Source organism: Notolepis coatsorum, assembly GCF_963971535.1.
Source record: "Notolepis coatsorum genome assembly, contig: SCAFFOLD_1090, whole genome shotgun sequence".
Taxonomy (NCBI): domain Eukaryota; kingdom Metazoa; phylum Chordata; class Actinopteri; order Aulopiformes; family Paralepididae; genus Notolepis; species Notolepis coatsorum.
Window position 1 is genome coordinate 28839 of NW_028174246.1, and position 12036 is coordinate 40874.

Here is a 12036-nt window from a genome sequence, read left to right on the forward strand (position 1 = left end):
TTGGTCGTAGAAAACGACTGCACCACTTACTTTAGTCCCTGGACACTAAGGTCTGGTATCTGGACCGTTTCTACAGCCTTGACTTGTTCTAACTATGTTTTCCCCCATTATTCCCAGAAACAGACAGACTGCTTTTTCAGTGAGAAACCACAGAAGAATGTTCAGGAGAAATCACACGATATAACTGACCTCTCTCTTTCTCTTTCTCTCCATTTCTTTCTCTCTCTCTCTCTCTCTCTCTCTCTCTCTCTCTCTCTCTCTCTCTCTCTCTCTCTCTCTCTCTCTCTCTCTCTCTCTCTCAGGGACCTCAGTGAGAACTTCATACAGGCGATCCCCAGGAGAGCCTTCAGAGGAGCCACAGCTATCAAGAACCTGTGAGCAGAAGGACATACACACGCACGCACGCACGCACGCGCACGCACACACACACACACACACACACACACACACACACACACACACACACACACACACACACACACACACACACACACACACACACACACACACACACACACACACACACACACACACACTGACTTGTGACTGCGTTGTGTTTGTTTACAGACAGCTGGATAAGAACCACATCGTCTGCATAGAGGAGGGGGCGTTCCGTGCCCTGAGGGCTCTGGAAGTGCTGTGAGTACTTTGTCAAATGAATATACAGAAATAGATACATAGATGTGTTCAGAATGTATTATATAGTGTTATTGTGTATAATTTCGTCCATCTCTCCCTTCTCTCTCCTCCTCTCTCCTCTCCTCCTCTCTCCTATCTTCTCTTCTCCTCCTCTCTCCTCTCCTCCTTTCTCCTCTCCTCCTCTCCTCCTCTCTCCTATCTTCCTCTTTCCTCCTCTCTCCTCTCTTCCCCTCTCCCCCTCTCCTCCTTTCTCCTCTCCTCCTCTCTCCTCTCCTCCTCTCTCCTATCTTCCTCTCTCCTCTCTTCCCCTCTCCCCTCTCCTCCTTTCTCCTCTCCTCCTCTCTCCTCTCCTCCTCTCTCCTATCTTCCTCTCCTCCTCTCTCCTCTCCTCCTCTTTCCTATCTTCCTCTCTCCTAATCTCTCCTCCTCTCTCCTATCTTCCTCTCTCCTCTCTTCCCCTCTCCCCTCTCCTCCTCTCTCCTCTCCTCCTCTCTCCTCTCCTCCTCTCTCCTATCTTTCTCTCTCCCCATCTCTCCTCCTCTCTCCTCTCTTCCTATCTCCTCTATTATCTCCTCTCGTCCTTTATCCTCCTCTTCCTCTTATCTCCTCCTCTTGTCTCTCCTCATCTCTCCTCTCCTCCTCTCGTCTCTCCTCCTCTCGTCTCTCCTCCTCTCGTCTCTCCTCCTCTCTCTTCTCCTCCTCTCGTCTCTCCTCCTCTCGTCTCTCCTCCTCTCTCCTACCCCCCCATCTCTGTCCAGCACGCTGAACAACAACAACATCAGCAGCATCCCTGTGTCCAGTTTCAACCACATGCCAAAGCTACGTACCTTGTGAGTCACCGTACTTCCTCTCTTTATGATACCCAGAATGCCTTGCAGCGTTTACAGTAAACATTTTTATATTTAAAAGTATTTTTTTTCTTTCTCTTGTTTAAATGTTTTCTGATCCACTTTCTCTCTCCCTCTCTCTCTCATTCTCTCTCTCTCACTTGCTCCATCTCACCTCCATACATCCTCCCACTGTCTCTCCACATCAACATCCCTCCCTCCCTCCCTCCCTCCCTCCCTCCCTCCCTCCCTCCCTTCCTCCCTCCCTCCCTCCCTCCCTCCCTCCCTCCCTCCCTCCCTCCCTCCCTCCCTCCCTCCCTCCCTCCCTCCCTCCCTTCCTCCCTCCCTCCCTCCATCTGATCTGTAAACATTCCTGTTTCTTTCTGCATCTATCCCTGTACGTCTCCACTCACTTCCACCTTTTTCTCCTTCCTTCCTTCCTTCCTTCCTTCCTTCCTTCCTTCCTTCCTTCCTTCCTTCCTTCCTTCCTTCCTTCCTTCCTTCCTTCCTTCCTTCCTTCCTTCCTTCCTTCCTTCCTTCCTTCCTTCCTTCCTTCCTTCCTTCCCTCCCTCCCTTCCTCCCTCTCCCCCTCCCTCCCTCCCTCCCTCCCTCCCTCCCTCCCTCCCTCCCTCCCTCCCTCCCTCCCTCCCTCCCTTCCTCCCTCCCTCTCCCTTCCTCCCTCCCTCCCTCCCTCCCTCCCTCCCTCCCTCCCTCCCTCCCTCCCTCCCTCCCTCCCTCCCTCCCTCCCTTCCTTCCTTCCTTCCTCCCTCCCTCCCTCCCTCCCTCCCTCCCTCCCTCCCTCCCTCCCTCCCTCCCTTCCTTCCTTCCTTCCTTCCTTCCTTCCTTCCTTCCTTCCTTCCTTCCTTCCTTCCTTCCTTCCTCCCTCCCTCCCTCCCTCCCTCCCTTCCTCCCTCCCTCCCTCCCTCCCTCCCTCCCTCCCTCCCTCCCTTCCTTCCCCGCCCCCCTCCCTCCCCCCCCCCCCCCCCCCTCCTCTCCCTCCCCTCCTCCAGTCGTCTGCACTCCAACTCTTTGCGGTGTGACTGCCACCTGGCCTGGCTGTCTCCCTGGCTGAGGCAGAGGCCGGCCCTGGGCCTGTACACCCAGTGCAGCTCGCCCCCCACCCTCCGGGGGCTCAACCTGGCCGAGCTGCACAAGAGTGACTTCACCTGCTCAGGTACCGAGCTCCGTCCCTCTGGGGGGTAGACAGGGTTCTCACAAGGTCCTTAAAGTGTGGGGAGACCTGGAGGGGGTGTGACGTCACACCAGACATGTTTACGTTTAACCCTTTCATTACCACACTACAGAAGGTTTACTATCACACTACAGATGGTTAACCGTCTGTAGTGTGATGGTAAAGGGATAACCGTCTGTAGTGTGATAGTAAAGGGATGACCTTCTATAGTGTGGTAGTGAAAGGGTTAACCTGCTGTCGTGTGGCAGTGAAATGACGCACAAATGAATGTGGACTGTTCCATCAGAGGGGGGAGCTTCGGTGGCCAGTGTCCTTTCAGCCGAACAGGATAATGAAAAAAATTATCCCACTAAATTGTCAGACACGTCTTATGGCGACATCTACAATTACCTCATTGAGTCTCCAGGTAGACTAATGTTTATATTTAAGTGCAGCGGTCTGTAGCCACTCACATTACCACCGAAGCTCCCCCCTCTGATGGAACAGTCCACATTCATTCGTGCGTCATCTCGCGTCGTCCAGACTCCATGGGCACTCTGCGCATGTGCATGCGGAATAGGTGCTTTAAAATGGGCTTTTTCTCTGCCGATTTAGTTCTGATCGATTAGGAATGGGTCACGCCGTGTTCAGGAGATTGAGGCGCATACACGTCTATTCGATCATGTCTCTAGCGCCCCCCACAGCCGTATCCTCAACCTTCCTGAACAGTAGGCCTATAGGGAGGTGTAGTGGTTACTTCCTGGTCTATAGGGAGGTGTAGTGGTTACTTCCTGGTCTATAGGGAGGTGTAGTGGTTACTTCCTGGTCTATAGGGAGGTGTAGTGGTTACTTCCTGGTCTATAGGGAGGTGTAGTGGTTACTTCCTGGTCTATAGGGAGGTGTAGTGGTTACTTCCTGGTCTATAGGGAGGTGTAGTGGTTACTTCCTGGTCTATAGGGAGGTGTAGTGGTTACTTCCTGGTCTATAGGGAGGTGTAGTGGTTACTTCCTGGTCTATAGGGAGGTGTAGTGGTTACTTCCTGGTCTATAGGGAGGTGTAGTTGTTACTTCCTGGTCTATAGGGAGGTGTGCGTCTATACTTTCCGTAGCCGCATTTCTGCAGGACGCTCTCTGATTGGCCGACGTCTGTTTCTACACTGGTTAAGCTTAGGCTCTCTTTCGAAGTAGGTTAAGGTTAGAGTTTGTCTTAGAGCGTGACGGCAAGTTCTTTCGATGGTTAAGCTTAGGCACTCTTTCGAAGTTGGTTAAGGTTAAAGTTTGTCTTAGAGCATGGCGATAGAACGCCAGGTAGTTTGCAGGCTGTTCGACGCGGAAATGGGCAAAGACACAGCTCGTCACGCGATTGGGCAAACATGTCAGTGGCCAATCAGAGAGCGTCAATCAGTGGCCAATCAGAGAGCGTCCTGCAGAAATGCGGCTACGGAAAGTATAGACGCGGGAGGTGTAGTGGTTACTTCCTGGTCTATAGGGAGGTGTAGTGGTTACTTCCTGGTCTATAGGGAGGTGTAGTGGTTACTTCCTGGTCTATAAGGAGGTGTAGTGGTTACTTCCTGGTCTATAGGGAGGTGTAGCGGTTACTTCCTGGTCTATAGGGAGGTGTAGTGGTTACATCATTGTTGTTTCCCACGCGGTCCACCCTCCTTGAAATTGCAATGTATTCTCAATGGACACATTTCAAAATCGTCTCATTTAAAACAAATAAAGCATGAACATTGGCATGGTGTACCTTTCTGTGTGTATTCATCCACCACAATCTATAGCTCAACATGAAACAATTCCCAATTAATCGTCAAAGTAGCAAAATAACAACGTTTATGCTTTCGTTCACTGAGAAACTAGGGTTAGGGTTAGGGTTAGGGTTTGGTTAGGGTTAGGGTTTGGGTTAGGGTTTGGTTTGGTTAGGGTTATATATTGATATATAATATATATTATTACTATATTGATCACCATGTCTCTATATTGATCACCATATCTCTATATTGATCACCATGTCTCTATATTGATCACCATGTCTCTATATTGATCACAGCGAATAAATCACACAAATAGTCATTACCTCTTAGTTTTAGGTCACATGGAGATTCACAAGTGTAATATAAAATGTCCAGGTTGGGAAATGAGGAGATATCCTGCAGCTGACTGGAGAAATAGGCCTGAGAACAGATCATACCTAACTTTTCACAACGGTGTGAACTCTCAACGGTGTGAACTCTCAACGGTGTGAACTCTCAATGGTGAACGTTCTAGGCCTGTCCCCGACTAAGGATTTGTATACAGTAGTCGATTTTGATGGGTCGAAATTTGCCGGTAGTCGACTACCCTCCTGAATGAAAATATATATATATATATATTCTTTTTTTGGGGGGTGGGATCATTCCATTTGGGCTGTGGGGGGTGCTTAACGTCTGAAGAAGTCGACGGAAGGCTTCTTGTCCTCTGCGAAAGCATGCAATTGGTCCACTGATGGATACATCTTGATATGTCTAGTGTGTGAAATCCTTCAGCCACGCTTCTAGGCCTCTTTGCTTTTGGAAAGAATGATACAAAATAAATTTATAAAAAAAAAAATAAGTATCTTTTTATTTTATTTTTGCATTCGAATAAGAGGTTGGCAGTCGACTACGGCTCCTTTCGATCGAGTATAGTCGACTATTCGACTAATCAAGGTCAGCCCTGCAACTCTCAACGGCGTGAACGCTCAATGGTGGCCAGTGTTTGTAAGTAATTGCTTGACTGAACATGACGCTCCTGTGTGTTCATGCCCGTCACAGTGGCAGCCGTGCAGCCTGGTGGTGATGTTGTCCGCGTTATTGTTTTTCGGAGACGCATTTTGCGGAGACGCTCTCTGATTGGCCACTGACTGACGCTCTCTGATTGGCCACTGACATGTGAGCCCAATCGCGTGACGAGCTGTGTCTCTGCCCATTTCCGGGTCTAACAGCCTGCAAACGACCTAACGCCTAGTTTATCACTGGTTAAGCTTAGGCGACTCTTTCGAAGTTGGTTAAAGTTAGAGTTTGGAATCAGGGCTGGTGTTCTATCGCCCTGCTCTAAGACAAACTCTAACCTCAAAAGAGTGCCTAAGCTTAACCATGATGGAAACAGGCGTCACACGATTGGGCGCACATGTCACATGAAGTGGCCAATCAGAGAGCGTCTCCGTAAAATGTGGCTACGGAAAAAAATAACGCATGTTGTCCTGTGTGCGTGTCCATGCAGTAACTGTGTGTGTGTGTTCATGCAGGTCACAGTGGCAGTGCGTTTGTGCAGCCGTGCAGCCTGGCCTCGGGCTCCTGCCCCCCCATGTGCTCCTGCAGTAACCACATAGTGGACTGTCGGGGGAGGGGCCTCACCGCCATCCCAGCCCACCTGCCAGAGGCCATGACGGAGATGTGAGTAACACCTTCTAGTGTAGTTCTACCTGCCAGAGGCCATGACGGAGATGTGAGTAACACCTTCTAGTGTAGTTCTACCTACTAGAGGTCATGACGGAGATGTGAGTAACACCTTCTAGTGTAGTTCTACCTGCCAGAGGCCATGACGGAGATGTGAGTAACACCTTCTAGTGTAGTTCTACCTGCCAGAGGCCATGACGGAGATGTGAGTAACACCTTCTAGTGTAGTTCTACCTGCCAGAGGCCATGACGGAGATGTGAGTAACACCTTCTAGTGTAGTTCTACCTGCCAGAGGTCATGACGGAGATGTGAGTAACACCTTCTAGTGTAGTTCTACCTGCCAGAGGTCATGACGGAGATGTGAGTAACACCTTCTAGTGTAGTTCTACCTGCCAGAGGTCATGACGGAGATGTGAGTAACACCTTCTAGTGTAGTTCTACCTACTAGAGGTCATGACGGAGATGTGAGTAACACCTTCTAGTGTAGTTCTACCTGCCAGAGGCCATGACGGAGATGTGAGTAACACCTTCTAGTGTAGTTCTACCTACTAGAGGTCATGACGGAGATGTGAGTAACACCTTCTAGTGTAGTTCTACCTGCCAGAGGCCATGACGGAGATGTGAGTAACACCTTCTAGTGTAGTTCTACCTGCCAGAGGCCATGACGGAGATGTGAGTAACACCTTCTAGTGTAGTTCTACCTGCCAGAGGCCATGACGGAGATGTGAGTAACACCTTCTAGTGTAGTTCTACCTGCCAGAGGTCATGACGGAGATGTGAGTAACACCTTCTAGTGTAGTTCTACCTGCCAGAGGTCATGACGGAGATGTGAGTAACACCTTCTAGTGTAGTTCTACCTGCCAGAGGTCATGACGGAGATGTGAGTAACACCTTCTAGTGTAGTTCTACCTGCCAGAGGCCATGACGGAGATGTGAGTAACACCTTCTAGTGTAGTTCTACCTGCCAGAGGCCATGACGGAGATGTGAGTAACACCTTCTAGTGTAGTTCTACCTGCCAGAGGCCATGACGGAGATGTGAGTAACACCTTCTAGTGTAGTTCTACCTGCCAGAGGTCATGACGGAGATGTGAGTAACACCTTCTAGTGTAGTTCTACCTGCCAGAGGCCATGACGGAGATGTGAGTAACACCTTCTAGTGTAGTTCTACCTGCCAGAGGCCATGACGGAGATGTGAGTAACACCTTCTAGTGTAGTTCTACCTGCCAGAGGTCATGACGGAGATGTGAGTAACACCTTCTAGTGTAGTTCTACCTGCCAGAGGCCATGACGGAGATGTGAGTAACACCTTCTAGTGTAGTTCTACCTGCCAGAGGTCATGACGGAGATGTGAGTAACACCTTCTAGTGTAGTTCTACCTACCAGAGGTCATGACGGAGATGTGAGTAACACCTTCTAGTGTAGTTCTACCTACTAGAGGCCATGACGGAGATGTGAGTAACACCTTCTAGTGTAGTTCTACCTGCCAGAGGCCATGACGGAGATGTGAGTAACACCTTCTAGTGTAGTTCTACCTGCCAGAGGCCATGACGGAGATGTGAGTAACACCTTCTAGTGTAGTTCTACCTGCCAGAGGCCATGACGGAGATGTGAGTAACACCTTCTAGTGTAGTTCTACCTGCCAGAGGCCATGACGGAGATGTGAGTAACACCTTCTAGTGTAGTTCTACCTGCCAGAGGCCATGACGGAGATGTGAGTAACACCTTCTAGTGTAGTTCTACCTGCCAGAGGCCATGACGGAGATGTGAGTAACACCTTCTAGTGTAGTTCTACCTGCCAGAGGCCATGACGGAGATGTGAGTAACACCTTCTAGTGTAGTTCTACCTGCCAGAGGCCATGACGGAGATGTGAGTAACACCTTCTAGTGTAGTTCTACCTGCCAGAGGTCATGACGGAGATGTGAGTAACACCTTCTAGTGTAGTTCTACCTGCCAGAGGCCATGACAGAGATGTGAGTAACACCTTCTAGTGTAGTTCTACCTGCCAGAGGCCATGACGGAGATGTGAGTAACACCTTCTAGTGTAGTTCTACCTGCCAGAGGCCATGACGGAGATGTGAGTAACACCTTCTAGTGTAGTTCTACCTGCCAGAGGCCATGACGGAGATGTGAGTAACACCTTCTAGTGTAGTTCTACCTACTAGAGGCCATGACGGAGATGTGGGTAACACCTTCTAGTGTAGTTCTACCTGCCAGAGGCCATGACGGAGATGTGAGTAACACCTTCTAGTGTAGTTCTACCTGCCAGAGGCCATGACGGAGATGTGAGTAACACCTTCTAGTGTAGTTCTACCTGCCAGAGGTCATGACGGAGATGTGAGTAACACCTTCTAGTGTAGTTCTACCTGCCAGAGGTCATGACGGAGATGTGAGTAACACCTTCTAGTGTAGTTCTACCTGCCAGAGGCCATGACGGAGATGTGAGTAACACCTTCTAGTGTAGTTCTACCTGCCAGAGGCCATGACGGAGATGTGAGTAACACCTTCTAGTGTAGTTCTACCTGCCAGAGGCCATGACGGAGATGTGAGTAACACCTTCTAGTGTAGTTCTACCTGCCAGAGGCCATGACGGAGATGTGAGTAACACCTTCTAGTGTAGTTCTACCTGCCAGAGGCCATGACGGAGATGTGAGTAACACCTTCTAGTGTAGTTCTACCTGCCAGAGGCCATGACGGAGATGTGAGTAACACCTTCTAGTGTAGTTCTACCTGCCAGAGGCCATGACAGAGATGTGAGTAACACCTTCTAGTGTAGTTCTACCTGCCAGAGGTCATGACGGAGATGTGAGTAACACCTTCTAGTGTAGTTCTACCTGCCAGAGGCCATGACAGAGATGTGAGTAACACCTTCTAGTGTAGTTCTACCTGCCAGAGGCCATGACGGAGATGTGAGTAACACCTTCTAGTGTAGTTCTACCTGCCAGAGGCCATGACGGAGATGTGAGTAACACCTTCTAGTGTAGTTCTACCTGCCAGAGGCCATGACGGAGATGTGAGTAACACCTTCTAGTGTAGTTCTACCTGCCAGAGGTCATGACGGAGATGTGAGTAACACCTTCTAGTGTAGTTCTACCTGCCAGAGGTCATGACGGAGATGTGAGTAACACCTTCTAGTGTAGTTCTACCTGCCAGAGGCCATGACGGAGATGTGAGTAACACCTTCTAGTGTAGTTCTACCTGCCAGAGGCCATGACGGAGATGTGAGTAACACCTTCTAGTGCAGTTCTACCTGCCAGAGGTCATGACGGAGATGTGAGTAACACCTTCTAGTGTAGTTCTACCTGCCAGAGGTCATGATGGAGATGTGAGTAACACCTTCTAGTGTAGTTCTACCTGCCAGAGGCCATGACGGAGATGTGAGTAACACCTTCTAGTGTAGTTCTACCTGCCAGAGGTCATGACGGAGATGTGAGTAACACCTTCTAGTGTAGTTCTACCTGCCAGAGGTCATGACGGAGATGTGAGTAACACCTTCTAGTGTAGTTCTACCTACTAGAGGTCATGACGGAGATGTGAGTAACACCTTCTAGTGTAGTTCTACCTGCCAGAGGCCATGACGGAGATGTGAGTAACACCTTCTAGTGTAGTTCTACCTGCCAGAGGCCATGACGGAGATGTGAGTAACACCTTCTAGTGTAGTTCTACCTACTAGAGGTCATGACGGAGATGTGAGTAACACCTTCTAGTGTAGTTCTACCTACTAGAGGTCATGACGGAGATGTGAGTAACACCTTCTAGTGTAGTTCTACCTGCCAGAGGTCATGACGGAGATGTGAGTAACACCTTCTAGTGTAGTTCTACCTGCCAGAGGCCATGACGGAGATGTGAGTAACAGCTTCTAGTGTAGTTCTACCTGCCAGAGGTCATGACGGAGATGTGAGTAACACCTTCTAGTGTAGTTCTACCTGCTAGAGGTCATGACGGAGATGTGAGTAACACCTTCTAGTGTAGTTCTACCTGCCAGAGGTCATGACGGAGATGTGAGTAACACCTTCTAGTGTAGTTCTACCTGCCAGAGGCCATGACGGAGATGTGAGTAACACCTTCTAGTGTAGTTCTACCTGCCAGAGGTCATGACGGAGATGTGAGTAACACCTTCTAGTGTAGTTCTACCTGCCAGAGGCCATGACGGAGATGTGAGTAACACCTTCTAGTGTAGTTCTACCTGCCAGAGGCCATGACGGAGATGTGAGTAACACCTTCTAGTGTAGTTCTACCTGCCAGAGGCCATGACGGAGATGTGAGTAACACCTTCTAGTGTAGTTCTACCTGCCAGAGGTCATGACGGAGATGTGAGTAACACCTTCTAGTGTAGTTCTACCTGCCAGAGGCCATGACGGAGATGTGAGTAACACCTTCTAGTGTAGTTCTACCTGCCAGAGGCCATGACGGAGATGTGAGTAACACCTTCTAGTGTAGTTCTACCTGCCAGAGGTCATGACGGAGATGTGAGTAACACCTTCTAGTGTAGTTCTACCTGCTAGAGGTCATGACGGAGATGTGAGTAACACCTTCTAGTGTAGTTCTACCTGCCAGAGGTCATGACGGAGATGTGAGTAATACCTTCTAGTGTAGTTCTACCTGCCAGAGGCCATGACGGAGATGTGAGTAACACCTTCTAGTGTAGTTCTACCTGCCAGAGGCCATGACGGAGATGTGAGTAACACCTTCTAGTGTAGTTCTACCTGCCAGAGGCCATGACGGAGATGTGAGTAACACCTTCTAGTGTAGTTCTACCTGCCAGAGGCCATGACGGAGATGTGAGTAACACCTTCTAGTGTAGTTCTACCTACTAGAGGTTATGACGGAGATGTGAGTAACACCTTCTAGTGTAGTTCTACCTGCTAGAGGTCATGACGGAGATGTGAGTAACACCTTCTAGTGTAGTTCTACCTGCCAGAGGTCATGACGGAGATGTGAGTAACACCTTCTAGTGTAGTTCTACCTACTAGAGGCCATGACGGAGATGTGAGTAACACCTTCTAGTGTAGTTCTACCTGCCAGAGGTCATGACGGAGATGTGAGTAACACCTTCTAGTGTAGTTCTACCTGCCAGAGGTCATGACGGAGATGTGAGTAACACCTTCTAGTGTAGTTCTACCTGCCAGAGGTCATGACGGAGATGTGAGTAACACCTTCTAGTGTAGTTCTACCTACTAGAGGTCATGACGGAGATGTGAGTAACACCTTCTAGTGTAGTTCTACCTGCCAGAGGCCATGACGGAGATGTGAGTAACACCTTCTAGTGTAGTTCTACCTACTAGAGGTCATGACGGAGATGTGAGTAACACCTTCTAGTGTAGTTCTACCTGCCAGAGGCCATGACGGAGATGTGAGTAACACCTTCTAGTGTAGTTCTACCTGCCAGAGGCCATGACGGAGATGTGAGTAACACCTTCTAGTGTAGTTCTACCTGCCAGAGGCCATGACGGAGATGTGAGTAACACCTTCTAGTGTAGTTCTACCTGCCAGAGGTCATGACGGAGATGTGAGTAACACCTTCTAGTGTAGTTCTACCTGCCAGAGGTCATGACGGAGATGTGAGTAACACCTTCTAGTGTAGTTCTACCTGCCAGAGGTCATGACGGAGATGTGAGTAACACCTTCTAGTGTAGTTCTACCTGCCAGAGGCCATGACGGAGATGTGAGTAACACCTTCTAGTGTAGTTCTACCTGCCAGAGGCCATGACGGAGATGTGAGTAACACCTTCTAGTGTAGTTCTACCTGCCAGAGGCCATGACGGAGATGTGAGTAACACCTTCTAGTGTAGTTCTACCTGCCAGAGGTCATGACGGAGATGTGAGTAACACCTTCTAGTGTAGTTCTACCTGCCAGAGGCCATGACGGAGATGTGAGTAACACCTTCTAGTGTAGTTCTACCTGCCAGAGGCCATGACGGAGATGTGAGTAACACCTTCTAGTGTAGTTCTACCTGCCAGAGGTCATGACGGAGATGTGAGTA

At 49.5% G+C, this 12036-nt stretch overlaps 1 protein-coding gene across 1 annotated transcript; it reads left to right on the top strand.

Annotated features, from left to right (window-relative positions):
* Window positions 1–302: 302 nt before the first annotated feature.
* Window positions 303–6049, top strand: LOC311247608 (slit homolog 1 protein-like; the record flags this gene model as incomplete). Its single annotated transcript, XM_084338634.1, has 5 exons — window positions 303–374; window positions 568–639; window positions 1398–1469; window positions 2477–2640; window positions 5902–6049. Coding segments are annotated over 5 exons (528 nt in total), but the record flags the coding sequence as incomplete, so codon positions are not given.
* Window positions 6050–12036: the final 5987 nt, after the last annotated feature.